The 13764-nt window shown below is 31.6% G+C and overlaps 3 protein-coding genes across 3 annotated transcripts; all 3 read right to left on the bottom strand.

The window, feature by feature from the left end:
• Positions 1 to 1138: 1138 nt before the first annotated feature.
• Positions 1139 to 2681, bottom strand: LOC132309582 (polygalacturonase-like). Its single transcript, XM_059807875.1, has 4 exons — positions 2562 to 2681; positions 2161 to 2460; positions 1490 to 2008; positions 1139 to 1363 (listed from the first exon to the last, which is right to left on the bottom strand). Exons 1-4 carry the CDS (start codon positions 2679 to 2681, stop codon positions 1139 to 1141), a joined length of 1164 nt encoding a protein of 387 aa, XP_059663858.1.
• A 3918-nt stretch (positions 2682 to 6599) lies between these two features.
• LOC132309583 (polygalacturonase-like) lies at positions 6600 to 8144 on the bottom strand. Its single transcript, XM_059807876.1, has 4 exons — positions 8025 to 8144; positions 7624 to 7923; positions 6951 to 7469; positions 6600 to 6824 (listed from the first exon to the last, which is right to left on the bottom strand). The coding sequence occupies exons 1-4, from the start codon at positions 8142 to 8144 to the stop codon at positions 6600 to 6602; spliced, it is 1164 nt and encodes a 387-aa protein (XP_059663859.1).
• Positions 8145 to 11669: 3525 nt separating this feature from the next.
• Positions 11670 to 13217, bottom strand: LOC132309584 (polygalacturonase-like). Its single transcript, XM_059807877.1, has 4 exons — positions 13098 to 13217; positions 12695 to 12994; positions 12022 to 12540; positions 11670 to 11894 (listed from the first exon to the last, which is right to left on the bottom strand). Exons 1-4 carry the CDS (start codon positions 13215 to 13217, stop codon positions 11670 to 11672), a joined length of 1164 nt encoding a protein of 387 aa, XP_059663860.1.
• Between the last annotated feature and the right edge of the window lie 547 nt (positions 13218 to 13764).

Below are 13764 nucleotides of genomic sequence, written 5' to 3' on the forward strand. Positions count from 1 at the left end.
AAAAATCATTACATTTGTTTAACTACAATAAAAAAAACAAATGAAGAAAAAAATAAAAAGAAGAAGAAAATAAAAAGAAAAAAATGAGAAAACTTTGAAGGGAAAAAATAAAGGATTGACTGAATAAAGGGAATACAAAATTTTTAAAGAGAATCAATAAAAAATAAAAAAAAAAAAAAAAAAATGAATCTTCTCTTTATACTGACCCTTTGTATGTTACCTTCTTAAGTAAACAACTCTTATACTTTAAAAAGGTGCATCATCTGCCTAGGTTGATATGACTTTACCAACTAAGTGTACTTTCTCTATTTTTATTATTTATAGTCGCTAATATCTAATGTTTCCCTTTGATGTTTTTTATTTATTTTTCAACACTCCACTCCATACAAATTTTTTTTTTTTGGGTTATAATTTATTTGATATTCGTTTGTTATAAAGGACACCACAACCTAGCCTCTATTTTGTCCACTTGGCTTCAATCCTACTTAGTGCATCACATCTATCTCCCCAATCTTCTAACTAAAATTTTACCAAGGTCATGTGAATTGGATGTTGCAAAACTTGGAGTTGTATCACCTGCTACTTCAACTAATCTCATGGAATGAGATCACAGCTTAGGAAACTTAGTTAAAAAGGAATTGACATGATCATCTTTCCTTTGGTTTTGATATTTGATCAAAATGCATAATCAGTATTTAGAGGCATTCAATAACAGAGTACTTTTTCTTAATCAACTAAATCGTTTATGACTGTGTATATGTGCTTATATATAAATTTGTATATATGTTTGCATCATTTTCTTCTAAGGAATTTTTATGTGGCAGGACTGATGAATCATACTCTCTTCAAACAAAACTAGCAAAAGTCGCAATGATTGAAGTCTCAAGGATAATAACCTCAATCCAAACGTACATCTGAAAAAAGAAACTGACATAACAATATGAATTGAATAATTTTATAATTTTTAATTGTGAGGCCCATCAGATAAATCAAATAAGTGTTTATTTATCAATAAACAATACACTGCGTTTGTCAACATTAATATCAGGCATTTAGCATGAATAGGAGAAAATAAAATAGCGACTCACGAAACAATTTTTGTTCAACCTTCCTTTGTAGTTTATTAGAACCAAGAAGATTAAGCTCTTCCCAGTGCAGGATTTACTCTGCCACAAGCAATTGGCTTAACATTTGTAATTTCGGACTTGGCAGGGCCTCCATTATGGGTCAGCTCAATGTCACCAAACTCCACATTTTCGCATGGCACGTCCTTGCTACAAAGAAGCTTGACAGCAGCCGGGGTTTTGGAGCTGCCTTTAATGTTTTTGAAGCTCACTTTGCTGATCTTAACTTTAGATGGAGGCTGAAATTAACATCGAAAATGATTAGCAAATCAATGAAATTGTTAAATTTCTTTGTTTGTTGAAAAAGAAAACAATATAAAAAAATAATAATAAAATTGATTGATTTTTAGTCCAAGTCTAAGTACCTTAGCTGGGCATTTAAATCTTGCATCGCAGTATTCTTGATCGATGATGATGGGGTTTGCAACATTGTCCATGGTAATACCGTCAAAACGAATATCAGAGGCGGTGCTAGGAGGGGATCCACGCCATGTTTTTATTCTTGCTCCATACATTGTCCTAGTGAGGGTGCAGTCCTTAACTGTAATTCCAGAAACAGGTTGTTCACTTGGGTACTTGCCGAGACTTCCAATGCTGATGCCATGACCAGGTCCACATTTCACCTTTTCAATGTGAATATTTTGGGCACCATCGCCAAATGATATGCAGTCATCCCCGGTTCCTATTTTTGAATCAAGGACTTTTATGTTGCTTGTACGTGCAATGTGGAGTCCATCAGTGTTCCTGCTATCTTCTGGTGCAACGATGGTAAGTCTTTGAAAAGTCACATTAGTGCCTCCGAAAACAGTAATATGAAACATTTTGGGGTCCTTGGAAGTTATGTCATTGATCATAGAATTGTTTACATAGTTGAACCGTACCCCCTGCATGTTATATATCATCCAGTCACAAAGACAACATACAACTCATTAAGGAAAATTACATATATGGAACAAAATTAAATAAAGTTTGAAATTTCGGAAGCAAATATTATATATATGTGTACAGATATAAATATTTATATGAATCTACTTACAGAAGGACGTGGAGGGCATTTTTTCTTTGGGACACAAGTTTTCCAAGCTTCGGCACCCATGCCATCGAAAGTTCCACCACCCGATAGACTTAAGCGGTCAACTTTCTGGAAAACAACCCAGGCATCAGCTTTGATTTGATTGAGAGGAGGGGCCTTCAGGATGCCTTTGAGCTCAATCCCAATAGGGGCACCACAAGGACCTTGAAGAAGTATCTGACTTAACGAAAATGTGGCTGCTGGAATTATAATTGTGCTTGCAGTTCTCGCTCCACATGCCATTCTCCAAGCAGTCAAAAGAGCCTAAAAATCAAGAATGAGTAATGAGTGATTGTAAACAAAATTATTTAAGTTCATAGGACTTGAACATCATATGTGTGTGTGTGTGTATGTATAGCACTCACCTGTCTAATATCTGCATTGGGCTTGGCACCAAATTTTGTGACGTCATAAACGGCTCCTTCTGCAACACGTGCTAGAATTAGCAGCAGAGAAATTGTCTTAAGACTTAATCTCAGACCCATCTTCTTTTTTTTTGAATTTGTTGAATAGAATGAATTTGGTGAAATTCCAATCTTCTTTGGAAGATATTTATAGTGTAAACTCGAAACTCATCACCACTAAAATCTTGAACCAATTTTTGCTAATTCGAGGTATGAATTTGGTTGTAATGTGCTGTAATTTCCTTTAATAATGGTGAGATGTGCTGATTCAAATTTCTAACATAAGAATTCTTTTTATACACCTTGGAACATATCCTCAACTTATTCAATTTGATTTATTTTATTTTATTTTTAAACTTTCTATCGAGTTATTTCTACATTTCTTAATAGAAAATATGAATACGGTTCTCGGAACTTAAAACCAACTCTTGATTGCATTGGCTTTAGTATTTGAGTACTGGATTAATTGGCGACAACTCACGTCTAGGCTGTGTCCGATTTTTATTGAGATTTGTGAACATTTTGAAGCCGAGTGATGTAGTGGTTGGAAAACAAAGAACAAATAAAATTTAATTACCTAAAAATAAAAAAATTATATCTATATCTATACTATTCTAAATGTGTAAGCCCCTTCAAAATTTCTTAACATTTAGAGTTCTGCTATTTGGTCGACAAATAAAAACCTTCTACTTCACCGAATCTATGTGGCTACCCATGTGTCAAATATAATGGAACTCATTATAAAATATAAGGTAATTGACTATTTAGAAAGTTGTAATTTTTTTGTGTATCTTAATCTAGTATCTTTGTTGGAGATTAAAGTTTTAACCACCATGTATATGTATATTTGTTTTATATTTCAAATTGCATCTCTGTAAGGACCATTGAGATACTTCAGATTTTGTTTTTGATCATTAATATTTATTTATTACTTTGATAGGAATATGTTAATTGCTATATTGATCAAAGTTAATGATCTATATAACTCTCAAAAACAATGACAAGAAGAGAAATTTTAAAAAAAAATTGTGAAAGCATGGAAAAATTATAAAATATTTCAGTTTTGACTCTAAATTTTGTACAAATCTAATTATTAAATTTGAGTACCTTGAAACTTAGTGTGAAAAATAAAATAAAAAGAAGATGATGATATGGCTATAGAAAACTAAAAAAATACCGGAAAGGGGCTATAGAAAACTGAAAATATAAGGAAAGGGAAGGGAGTATTTTATGGAAACAAACGAGAATAATAATGATGCCTATTTAAGTTGAAATTTGGAATAACCACGTCATATTTTTATATTTATCGATTTTAAGACGGGATATTAATGTCGTCAATAATATCATTTTCCTTTAATTTACCGAATATTTATTTTCTTTGGGTGTGAAAATAAAATGTTTAATTATAGAACATTTAATTAATTATGGTAACAACTTATTTTCTTTATTTTTGTATTTAAAAAAAGAAAAGCATATTTCCACTCTATTTTCCTAAATTGCACTCCAATATTAAAAGAAGTGACATTCTAACCTTATATGTAAATGATTATTTTTCTCAAATACCACATCTACACTTCGAAATTTGAAACAATCTTTTTGTGTCTATATTGCTTTGTGTCTTGTTTGTCAAACAAATCTGATTCTTCAGCCTCTCTATTCCTCTATTTCTTGTTCTCATTGCCATTATTATCCCTTTTGAGCCCTCAAATTGGTAAAAAGTTCCTAATTAGTTTTAACCAATTATATGAAAGTTAGTGAAGAAATTGGTAAAGACTAGCATACCAGTGAGTGTGACATACTTAAAAAGGGCTAATTTTTGCACAATTAGGAGCCACATCCAGAAAACCATTTTTCTTTAATTTATGCTCATGTCTGTCTGTTGTGCCACATTACGAACACAGTAGAGCTGGCCTCAAGTATGTTATTTCATTTTACTGAAAGAGTGTACTAGACACAATAGCATAATCAAGAAGTGTGAAAAAGTCATAATTTTATTTTGCTGCTTCTCGAACTCGTTTAAGTCTTTTAGCAATATATATTATTTCTAATGGATACTGTTCAAATAATAATTTACTCTTTTTTCCTAGCATGGTTATTATCATTTTTTCCCTTTATTTATCAACCAACCACAATAAGTAGTTAACACTAATTATCTCTTTCTATTTTCTTTCCTTTTGCGCCTAACTTATATTATCATTTTTTTTTCTTTTCAAAAATACCGAGAGAAATATTGAAAACCCAAAGAAAAATATTATGAGACAAAACTATACTGGCCACACACTACGTAGTACACCTCTCTGCTATTCATCCGAAGAGGACACACACATGAGTTGGAATTTGAATTCATATTTCATTGAACTGTTGTTTCCAGTAGTAAATATATTAAAACAGAATTTTCCGAGTTAATGAAAGAAGTTTTGATTTGCTCAAATGGCGGACCCACCAAAACCGCGCACCATCAACCAATGTTAATATTGTAGTTGACGTGTAAAATTCTAAGCCAAGTAAAGCGCACGTTAAGAAATTGAAGGGGAACTAGCTGGAGAGGTTTGCCCCCTCAAGATTTTGTAGGTACGGAATAAGGAATTCACCATATTAAACATGATAAAATATTTTTTTATTAGCTAACGGTGCACAAAGACGACCAGCCGAGAAATATTAGTGCAATAATGGTGTCGTATTCTAAATTCATATCGTATATAATACTCCTAAGAGCAACTCCACTGTCCTCTTATTGGGCTTTTCAAACTCAAAATATGAGAGTTGAATAAAAAAGAGCATTTCTAATGAACTCTTATTTGAGCTCTCAAAATTTGAGATTCTCAAATTTCTTCTCATATATAGCATCTCATTTTTCAAAACGGTACTATTTCTCACCAGTCATCACCCACTCGCATCTCTCAATGTATATATAATATATAATATGTTATATATATAATATAACATATATAAATTTCCAAAAAAAAAAAATTATATAAAAAAATTAATTCACAAATAGTGATAAAAAAATTATAAATTTTTTTTTTTGGTCCTTTTTTGACAAGATATTTTAGATTTGTACTTTTTTTTAATTAGGTTTAATTTTAATTTTTTTTTCTAATATCTACAATTTGACTTGGAATGTGCTTAATATTAATATTACTGATACAAATATGAATAGTGGGAATGGTAGTTGAAAAAGAATAGTGACGGTGTTAAAAAATAGTATTTTGCGTGAAATGTACCATTGGAACAGAATTGCTAAAATGTACCATTTTGCCACTGTAACACCTGTCAAAATATAAATTTAGCATGCGAAAATAAGTTTTAGAATTGGAGATGCTCTAATTCAAAAAATAAATGGGGTAACATTCAAAAGCATAAATTTGGACATTAAGGATTTTCTTGGCAACAAATTCTGTTTTGCATTTTCGACTTAATATGAAATAGATATATAAAAATATATTTTTGTGGTGTGATCTATTTTGAAAAAAAACATATTTGGTGACTAACTTTTTGTACAGTGTTTTATGAAAAAATGTTTGAGTTATTTTAAAAAATGATGCTTACATTATATTAGTTTTTTTAAAATTAAAAAAAAATTCATTACATTTGTTTAACTACAATAATAAAAACAAATGAAGAAAAAAATAAAAAAGAAAGAAAATAAAAAGAAGAAAAATGAGAAAACTATGAAGGGTAAAAATAAAGGATTGATTGAATAAAGGGAATATAAATTTTTTAAAGATAATCAATAAAAAAAAAAAAAAAAAATGAATCTTCTCTTTTTGTTGACCCTTTGTATGTTATCTTTTTAAGCAAACAACTCTTATACTTTTATAATTTTCAATTGTGAGGCCCATCAGATAAATCAAGTAAGTGTTTATTTACCAATAAACAATACACTGCTTTTGTCAACATTAATATCATGCATTTAGCATGAATAGGAGAAAATAAAATATCGACTCACTAAACAACTTTTGTTCAACCTTCCTTTGGAGTTGATTAGAACCAAGAAGATTAAGCTCTTCCCAGTGCAGGATTTACTCTGCCACAAGCAATTGGCTTAACATTTGTAATTTCGGACTTGGCAGGGCCTCCATTATGGGTCAGCTCAATGTCACCAAACTCCACATTTTCGCATGGCACGTCCTTGCTACAAAGAAGCTTGACAGCAGCCGGGGTTTTGGAGCTGCCTTTAATGTTTTTGAAGCTCACTTTGCTGATCTTAACTTTAGATGGAGGCTGAAATTAACATCGAAAATGATTAGCAAATCAATGAAATTGTTAAATTTCTTTGTTTGTTGAAAAAGAAAACAATATAAAAAAATAATAATAAAATTGATTGATTTTTAGTCCAAGTCTAAGTACCTTAGCTGGGCATTTAAATCTTGCATCGCAGTATTCTTGATCGATGATGATGGGGTTTGCAACATTGTCCATGGTAATACCGTCAAAACGAATATCAGAGGCGGTGCTAGGAGGGGATCCACGCCATGTTTTTATTCTTGCTCCATACATTGTCCTAGTGAGGGTGCAGTCCTTAACTGTAATTCCAGAAACAGGTTGTTCACTTGGGTACTTGCCGAGACTTCCAATGCTGATGCCATGACCAGGTCCACATTTCACCTTTTCAATGTGAATATTTTGGGCACCATCGCCAAATGATATGCAGTCATCCCCGGTTCCTATTTTTGAATCAAGGACTTTTATGTTGCTTGTACGTGCAATGTGGAGTCCATCAGTGTTCCTGCTATCTTCTGGTGCAACGATGGTAAGTCTTTGAAAAGTCACATTAGTGCCTCCGAAAACAGTAATATGAAACATTTTGGGGTCCTTGGAAGTTATGTCATTGATCATAGAATTGTTTACATAGTTGAACCGTACACCCTGCATGTTATATATCATCCAGTCACAAAGACGACATATAACTTATTAAGGAAAATTACATATATGGAACAAAATTAATTGAAGTTTGAAATTTCAGAAGCAAATATATTATATATATGTATACACGTATAAATATTTATATGAATCTACTTACAGAAGGACGTGGAGGGCATTTTTTCTTTGGGACACAAGTTTTCCAAGCTTCGGCACCCATGCCATCGAAAGTTCCACCACCTGATAGGCTTAAGCGGTCAACTTTCTGGAAAACAACCCAGGCATCAGCTTTGATTTGATTGAGAGGAGGGGCCTTCAGGATGCCTTTGAGCTCAATCCCAATAGGGGCACCACAAGGACCTTGAAGAAGTATCTGACTTAACGAAAATGTGGCTGCTGGAATTATAATTGTGCTTGCAGTTCTCGCTCCACATGCCATTCTCCAAGCAGTCAAAAGAGCCTAAAAATTAAGAATGAGTAATGAGTGATTGTAAACAAAATTATTTAAGTTCATAGGACTTGAACATCATATGTGTGTGTGTGTGTATGTATAGCACTCACCTGTCTAATATCTGCATTGGGCTTGGCACCAAATTTTGTTACATCATAAACGGCTCCTTCTGCAACACGTGCTAGAATTAGCAGCAGGGAAATTGTCTTAAGACTTAATCTCAAACCCATCTTCTTTTTTTGAATTTGTTGAATAGAATGAATTTGGTGAAATTCCAATCTTCTTTGGAAGATATTTATAGTGTAAACTCGAAGCTCATCACCACTAAAATCTTGAACCAATTTTTGCTAATTCGAGGTATGAATTTGGTTGTAATGTGCTGTAATTTCCTTCAATAATGGTGAGATGTGCTGATTCAAATTTCTAACATAAGAATTCTTTTTGTACACCTTGTAACACATCCCCAACTTATTCAATTTGATTTATTTTATTTTATTTTTAAACTTGCAATGGAGTTATTTCTACATTTCTTAATAGAAAATATGAATACGGTTCTCGGAACTTAAAACCAATTCTTGATTGCATTGGTTTTAGTATTTGAGTACTGCTGGATTAACCGGCGACAACTCACATCTAGGCTGTTCTAAATTTAATTGGGATTTGTGAACATTTTGAAGCCAAGTGATGTAATGGTTGGAAACAAAGAACAAATAAAATTTAATTATCTAAAAAAAAAATTATATCTATATCTATACTATTCTAAATGTGTAAGCCCCTTCAAAATTTCTTAACATTTAGAGTCCTGCTATTTGGCCCAACAAATATAAACCTTCTACTTCACCGAGTCTATGAGGCTGCCCATGTGTCAAATATAATTGTATCCATTATAAAATATAAGGTAATTGACTATTGAGAAAGTTGTAATTTTTTTTATAAATGTATCTTAATCTAGTATCGTTGTTGGAGATTAAAGTTTCAACCACCATGTATATTTATATTTGTTTTATATTTCAAATTGCATCTCTATAAGGACCATTGAGATACTTCAGATTTTGTTTTTGATTATTAACATTTATCTATTACTTTGATAGGAATTTATTAATTGCTATATTGATCAAAGTTAATGATCTATCTAACTCCCAAAAACAATGACAAGAACAGAAATTTAAAAAAAAAAAAATTGTGAAAGCATGGAAGAATTATAAAATATTTCAGTTTTTACTCTAGATTTTGTACAAATCTAATTATTAAATTTGAGTACCTTGAAACTTACTGTGAAAAATAAAATAAAAAGAAGATGATGATATGCCAGTAGAAAACTAAAAAGATACGGAAAGGGGCTATAGAAAACTGAAAATATAAGGAAAGGGAAGGGAGTATTTTATGGAAACAAACGAGAGTTATGATGGTGCCCATTTAAGTTGAAATTTGGAATAACCACGTCATATTTTTATATTTATCTATTTTAAGTCGGGGTATTAATGTCGTCAATAATATTATTTTCCTTTAATTTACCGAATATTTGTTTTCTTTGGGTGTGAAAATAAAATGTTTAATTATAGAACATTTAATTAATTATGGTAATAACTTATTTTCTTTATTTTTGTATTTAAAAAAAGAAAAGCATATTCCCACTCTATTTTCCTAAATTGCACTCCAATATTAAAAGAAGTGACATTCTAACCTTGACTCTATATGTAAATGATTATTTTTCTCAAATACCACATCTACACTTTGAAATTTGAAATAATCTTTTTGTGTCTATATTGCTTTGTGTCTTGTTTGTCAAACAAATCTGATTCTTCTGCCTCTCTATTCCTCTATTTCTTGTTCTCATTGCCATTATTATCCCTTTTGAGCCCTCAAATTGGTAAAAAGTTCCTAATTAGTTTTAACCAATTATATGAAAGTTAGTGAAGAAATTGGTAAAGACTAGCATACCAGTGAGCGTGACATACTTAAAAAGGGCTAATTTTTGCACAATTAGGAGCCACATCCAGAAAACCATTTTTCTTTAATTTATGCTCATGTCTTGTCTGTTGTTCATATTACTGAAAGAGTGTACTAGACACAATAGCATAATCAAGAAGTGTGGAAAAGTCATAATTTTATTTTGCCTCGTTTAAGTCTTTTAGCAGTATATATTATTTCTAAAGGATACTGTTCAGGTAATAATTTACTCTTTTTTCCTAGCATGGTTATTATCATTTTTTTTATTTATTTATCAACCAACTACGATATGTAGTTAACACTAATTATCTCCTTCTATTTTTTTTCCTTTCTCGCCTAACTAATATCATTATTATTTTTTTCTTTTAAAAAATACCGAGAGAAATATTGAAAACCCAAAGAAAAATATTTTGAGACAAAACTATACTGGCCACACACTATGTAGTACACCTCTCTGCTATTCATCCGAAGAGGACACACACATGAGTTGGAATTTGAATTCATATTTCATTGAACTGTTGTTTCTAGTAGTAAATATATTAAAACAGAAGAGGACACACACATGAGTTGGAATTTGAATTCGTATTTCATTGAACTGTTGTTTCTAGTAGTAAATATATTAAAACAAAATTTTCCGAGTTAATGAAAGAACTTTTGATTTGCTCAAATGGTGGACCCACCAAAACCACACACCATCAACCAATGTTAATATTATAGTTTACCACTGAAAAAAAAAAAAAAAAAAAAAAATGTTAATATTACAGTTGACGTGTAAAATTCTAAGCCAAGTAAAGCGCACGTTAAAATATTTTTTTATTAGCTAATGGTGCACAAAGACGACAAGCCGAGAAATATTAGTGCAATAATGGTATCGTATTCTAAATTCATATTGTTGTATATAATACCCATAATTCAAAAAATAGCTAGGTAACATTCAAAAGCATAAATTTGGACATTAATGATTTTCTTGGCAAAAAATTCTATTTTGCATTTTTGACTTAATATGAAATAGATATATAAAAATATATTTTTGTGGTGTGATGATTGTGATCTATTTTGAAACAAAAACATATTTGGTGACTAACTTGTTGTATAGTGTTTTATGAAAAAATGATTGAGTTATTTAAAAAAATGATGCTTACATTATATTAGTTTTTTTAAAATTAAAAAAAATTCATTACATTTGTTTAACTAGAATAATAAAAACAAATGAAGAAAAAAAATAAAAAGAAGAAGAAAATAAAAAGAAGAAAAATGAGAAAACTTTGAAGGGTAAAAATATAGGATTGATTGAATAAAGGGAATATAAATTTTTTAAAGATAATCAATAAAAAAAAAAAAAAAAATGAATCTTCACTTTTTGCTAACCCTTTGTATGTTACCTTCTTAAGCAAACTAATTCTTATACTTTTAGAAGGTGAATCATCTGGCGTTGATATATGACTTTACCACCTAAGTGTACTTTCTCTATTTTTATTATTTATAGTCGCTAATATCTAATGTTTCCCTTTGATATTTTTTATTTATTTTTAAACACTCCACTCCATACAATTTTTTTTTTGGTTATAATTTATTTGATATTCGTTTGTTATAAAGGACACCACAATAAAAATTGAATAATGTTATAATTTTCAATTGTGAGGCCCATCAGGTAAATCAAATCAGTGTTTATTTATCAATAAACAATACACTGCTTTTGTCGACATTAATATCATGCATTTAGCATGAATAGGAGAAAATAAAATAGCGACTCACGAAACAACTTTTGTTCAACCTTCCTTTGGAGTTGATTAGAACCAAGAAGATTAAGCTCTTCCCAGTGCAGGATTTACTCTGCCACAAGCAATTGGCTTAACATTTGTAATTTCGGACTTGGCAGGGCCTCCATTATGGGTCAGCTCAATGTCACCAAACTCCACATTTTCGCATGGCACATCCTTGCTACAAAGAAGCTTGACAGCAGCCGGGGTTTTGGAGCTGCCTTTAATGTTTTTGAAGCTCACTTTGCTGATCTTAACTTTAGATGGAGGCTGAAATTAAACATCGAAAATGATTAGCAAATCAATGAAATTGTTAAATTTCTTTGTTTGTTGAAAAAGAAAACAATATAAAAAAATAATAATAAAATTGATTGATTTTTAGTCCAAGTCTAAGTACCTTAGCTGGGCATTTAAATCTTGCATCGCAGTATTCTTGATCGATGATGATGGGGTTTGCAACATTGTCCATGGTAATGCCGTCAAAACGAATATCAGAGGCGGTGCTAGGAGGGGATCCACGCCATGTTTTTATTCTTGCTCCATACATTGTCCTAGTGAGGGTGCAGTCCTTAACTGTAATTCCAGAAACAGGTTGTTCACTTGGGTACTTGCCGAGACTTCCAATGCTGATGCCATGACCAGGTCCACATTTCACCTTTTCAATGTGAATATTTTGGGCACCATCGCCAAATGATATGCAGTCATCCCCGGTTCCTATTTTTGAATCAAGGACTTTTATGTTGCTTGTACGTGCAATGTGGAGTCCATCAGTGTTCCTGCTATCTTCTGGTGCAACGATGGTAAGTCTTTGAAAAGTCACATTAGTGCCTCCGAAAACAGTAATATGAAACATTTTGGGGTCCTTGGAAGTTATGTCATTGATCATAGAATTGTTTACATAGTTGAACCGTACACCCTGCATGTTATATATCATCCAGTCACAAAGACAACATACAACTCATTAAGGAAAATTACATATATGGAACAAAATTATTTAAAGTTTGAAATTTCGGAAGCAAATGTATTATATATATGTATACATATATAAATATTTATATGAATCTACTTACAGAAGGACGTGGAGGGCATTTTTTCTTTGGGACACAAGTTTTCCAAGCTTCGGCACCCATGCCATCGAAAGTTCCACCACCTGATAGGCTTAAGCGGTCAACTTTCTGGAAAACAACCCAGGCATCAGCTTTGATTTGATTGAGAGGAGGGGCCTTCAGGATGCCTTTGAGCTCAATCCCAATAGGGGCACCACAAGGACCTTGAAGAAGTATCTGACTTAACGAAAATGTGGCTGCTGGAATTATAATTGTGCTTGCAGTTCTCGTTCCACATGCCATTCTCCAAGCAGTCAAAAGAGCCTAAAAATCAAGAATGAGTAACGAGTGATTGTAAACAAAATTATTTAAGTTCATAGGACTTGAACATCATATATGTGTGTGTGTGTGTGTGTATAGCACTCACCTGTCTAATATCTGCATTGGGCTTGGCACCAAATTTTGTTACATCATAAACGGCTCCTTCTGCAACACGCGCTAGAATTAGCAGCAGAGAAATTGTCTTAAGACTTAATCTCAAACCCATCTTCTTTTTTTTAAATTGTTGAATAGAATGAATTTGGTGAAATTCCAATCTTCTTTGGAAGATATTTATAGTGTAAATTCGAAACTCCTCACCACTAAAATCTTGAACCAATTTTAACTAATTCGAGGTATGAATTTGGTTGTAATGTGCTGTAATTTCCTTTAATAATGGTGAGATGTGCTGATTCAAATTTCTAACATAAGAATTCTTTTTGTACACCTTGTAACACATCCTCAACTTATTCAATTTGATTTATTTTATTTTATTTTTAAACTTGCTATTGAGTTATTTCTACATTTCTTAATAGAAAATATGAATACGGTTCTCGGAACTTAAAACCAATTCTTGATTGCATTGGTTTTAGTTTTTGAGTTCTGTTGGATTAACCGGCGACAACTCACGTTTAGGTTGTTCCGATTTTTATTTGGATTTGTGATCATTTTGAAGCCGAGTGATGTAATGGTTGGAAAACAAAGAACAAATAAAATTTAATTACCTAAAAAAAAAAATTATATCTAAATCTTAATTATTCTTAGGGCTCGTTTGG

Source organism: Cornus florida, unplaced genomic scaffold (assembly GCF_030987335.1).
Source record: "Cornus florida cultivar Cherokee Brave unplaced genomic scaffold, ASM3098733v1 CherokeeBrave_3.0.0_Hap2_Chr05, whole genome shotgun sequence".
Classification (NCBI taxonomy): domain Eukaryota; kingdom Viridiplantae; phylum Streptophyta; class Magnoliopsida; order Cornales; family Cornaceae; genus Cornus; species Cornus florida.

Bases quoted from the DNA above. Each gene is read 5' to 3' on its own strand.
- LOC132309584 (XM_059807877.1), bottom strand. From the start codon at position 13,217: ATGGGTTTGAGATTAAGTCTTAAGACAATTTCTCTGCTGCTAATTCTA. The intron at 12,995-13,097 runs GTGAGTGCTATA...CTTGATTTTTAG, and splicing joins CCAATGCAGATATTAGACAG to GCTCTTTTGACTGCTTGGAG. The intron at 11,895-12,021 runs GTACTTAGACTT...GTTTAATTTCAG, and splicing joins GATTTAAATGCCCAGCTAAG to CCTCCATCTAAAGTTAAGAT.
- LOC132309582 (XM_059807875.1), bottom strand. From the start codon at position 2,681: ATGGGTCTGAGATTAAGTCTTAAGACAATTTCTCTGCTGCTAATTCTA. The intron at 2,461-2,561 runs GTGAGTGCTATA...CTTGATTTTTAG, and splicing joins CCAATGCAGATATTAGACAG to GCTCTTTTGACTGCTTGGAG. The intron at 2,009-2,160 runs GTAAGTAGATTC...TATAACATGCAG, and splicing joins AATGCCCTCCACGTCCTTCT to GGGGTACGGTTCAACTATGT.
- LOC132309583 (XM_059807876.1), bottom strand. From the start codon at position 8,144: ATGGGTTTGAGATTAAGTCTTAAGACAATTTCCCTGCTGCTAATTCTA. The intron at 7,470-7,623 runs GTAAGTAGATTC...TATAACATGCAG, and splicing joins AATGCCCTCCACGTCCTTCT to GGTGTACGGTTCAACTATGT. The intron at 6,825-6,950 runs GTACTTAGACTT...TGTTAATTTCAG, and splicing joins GATTTAAATGCCCAGCTAAG to CCTCCATCTAAAGTTAAGAT.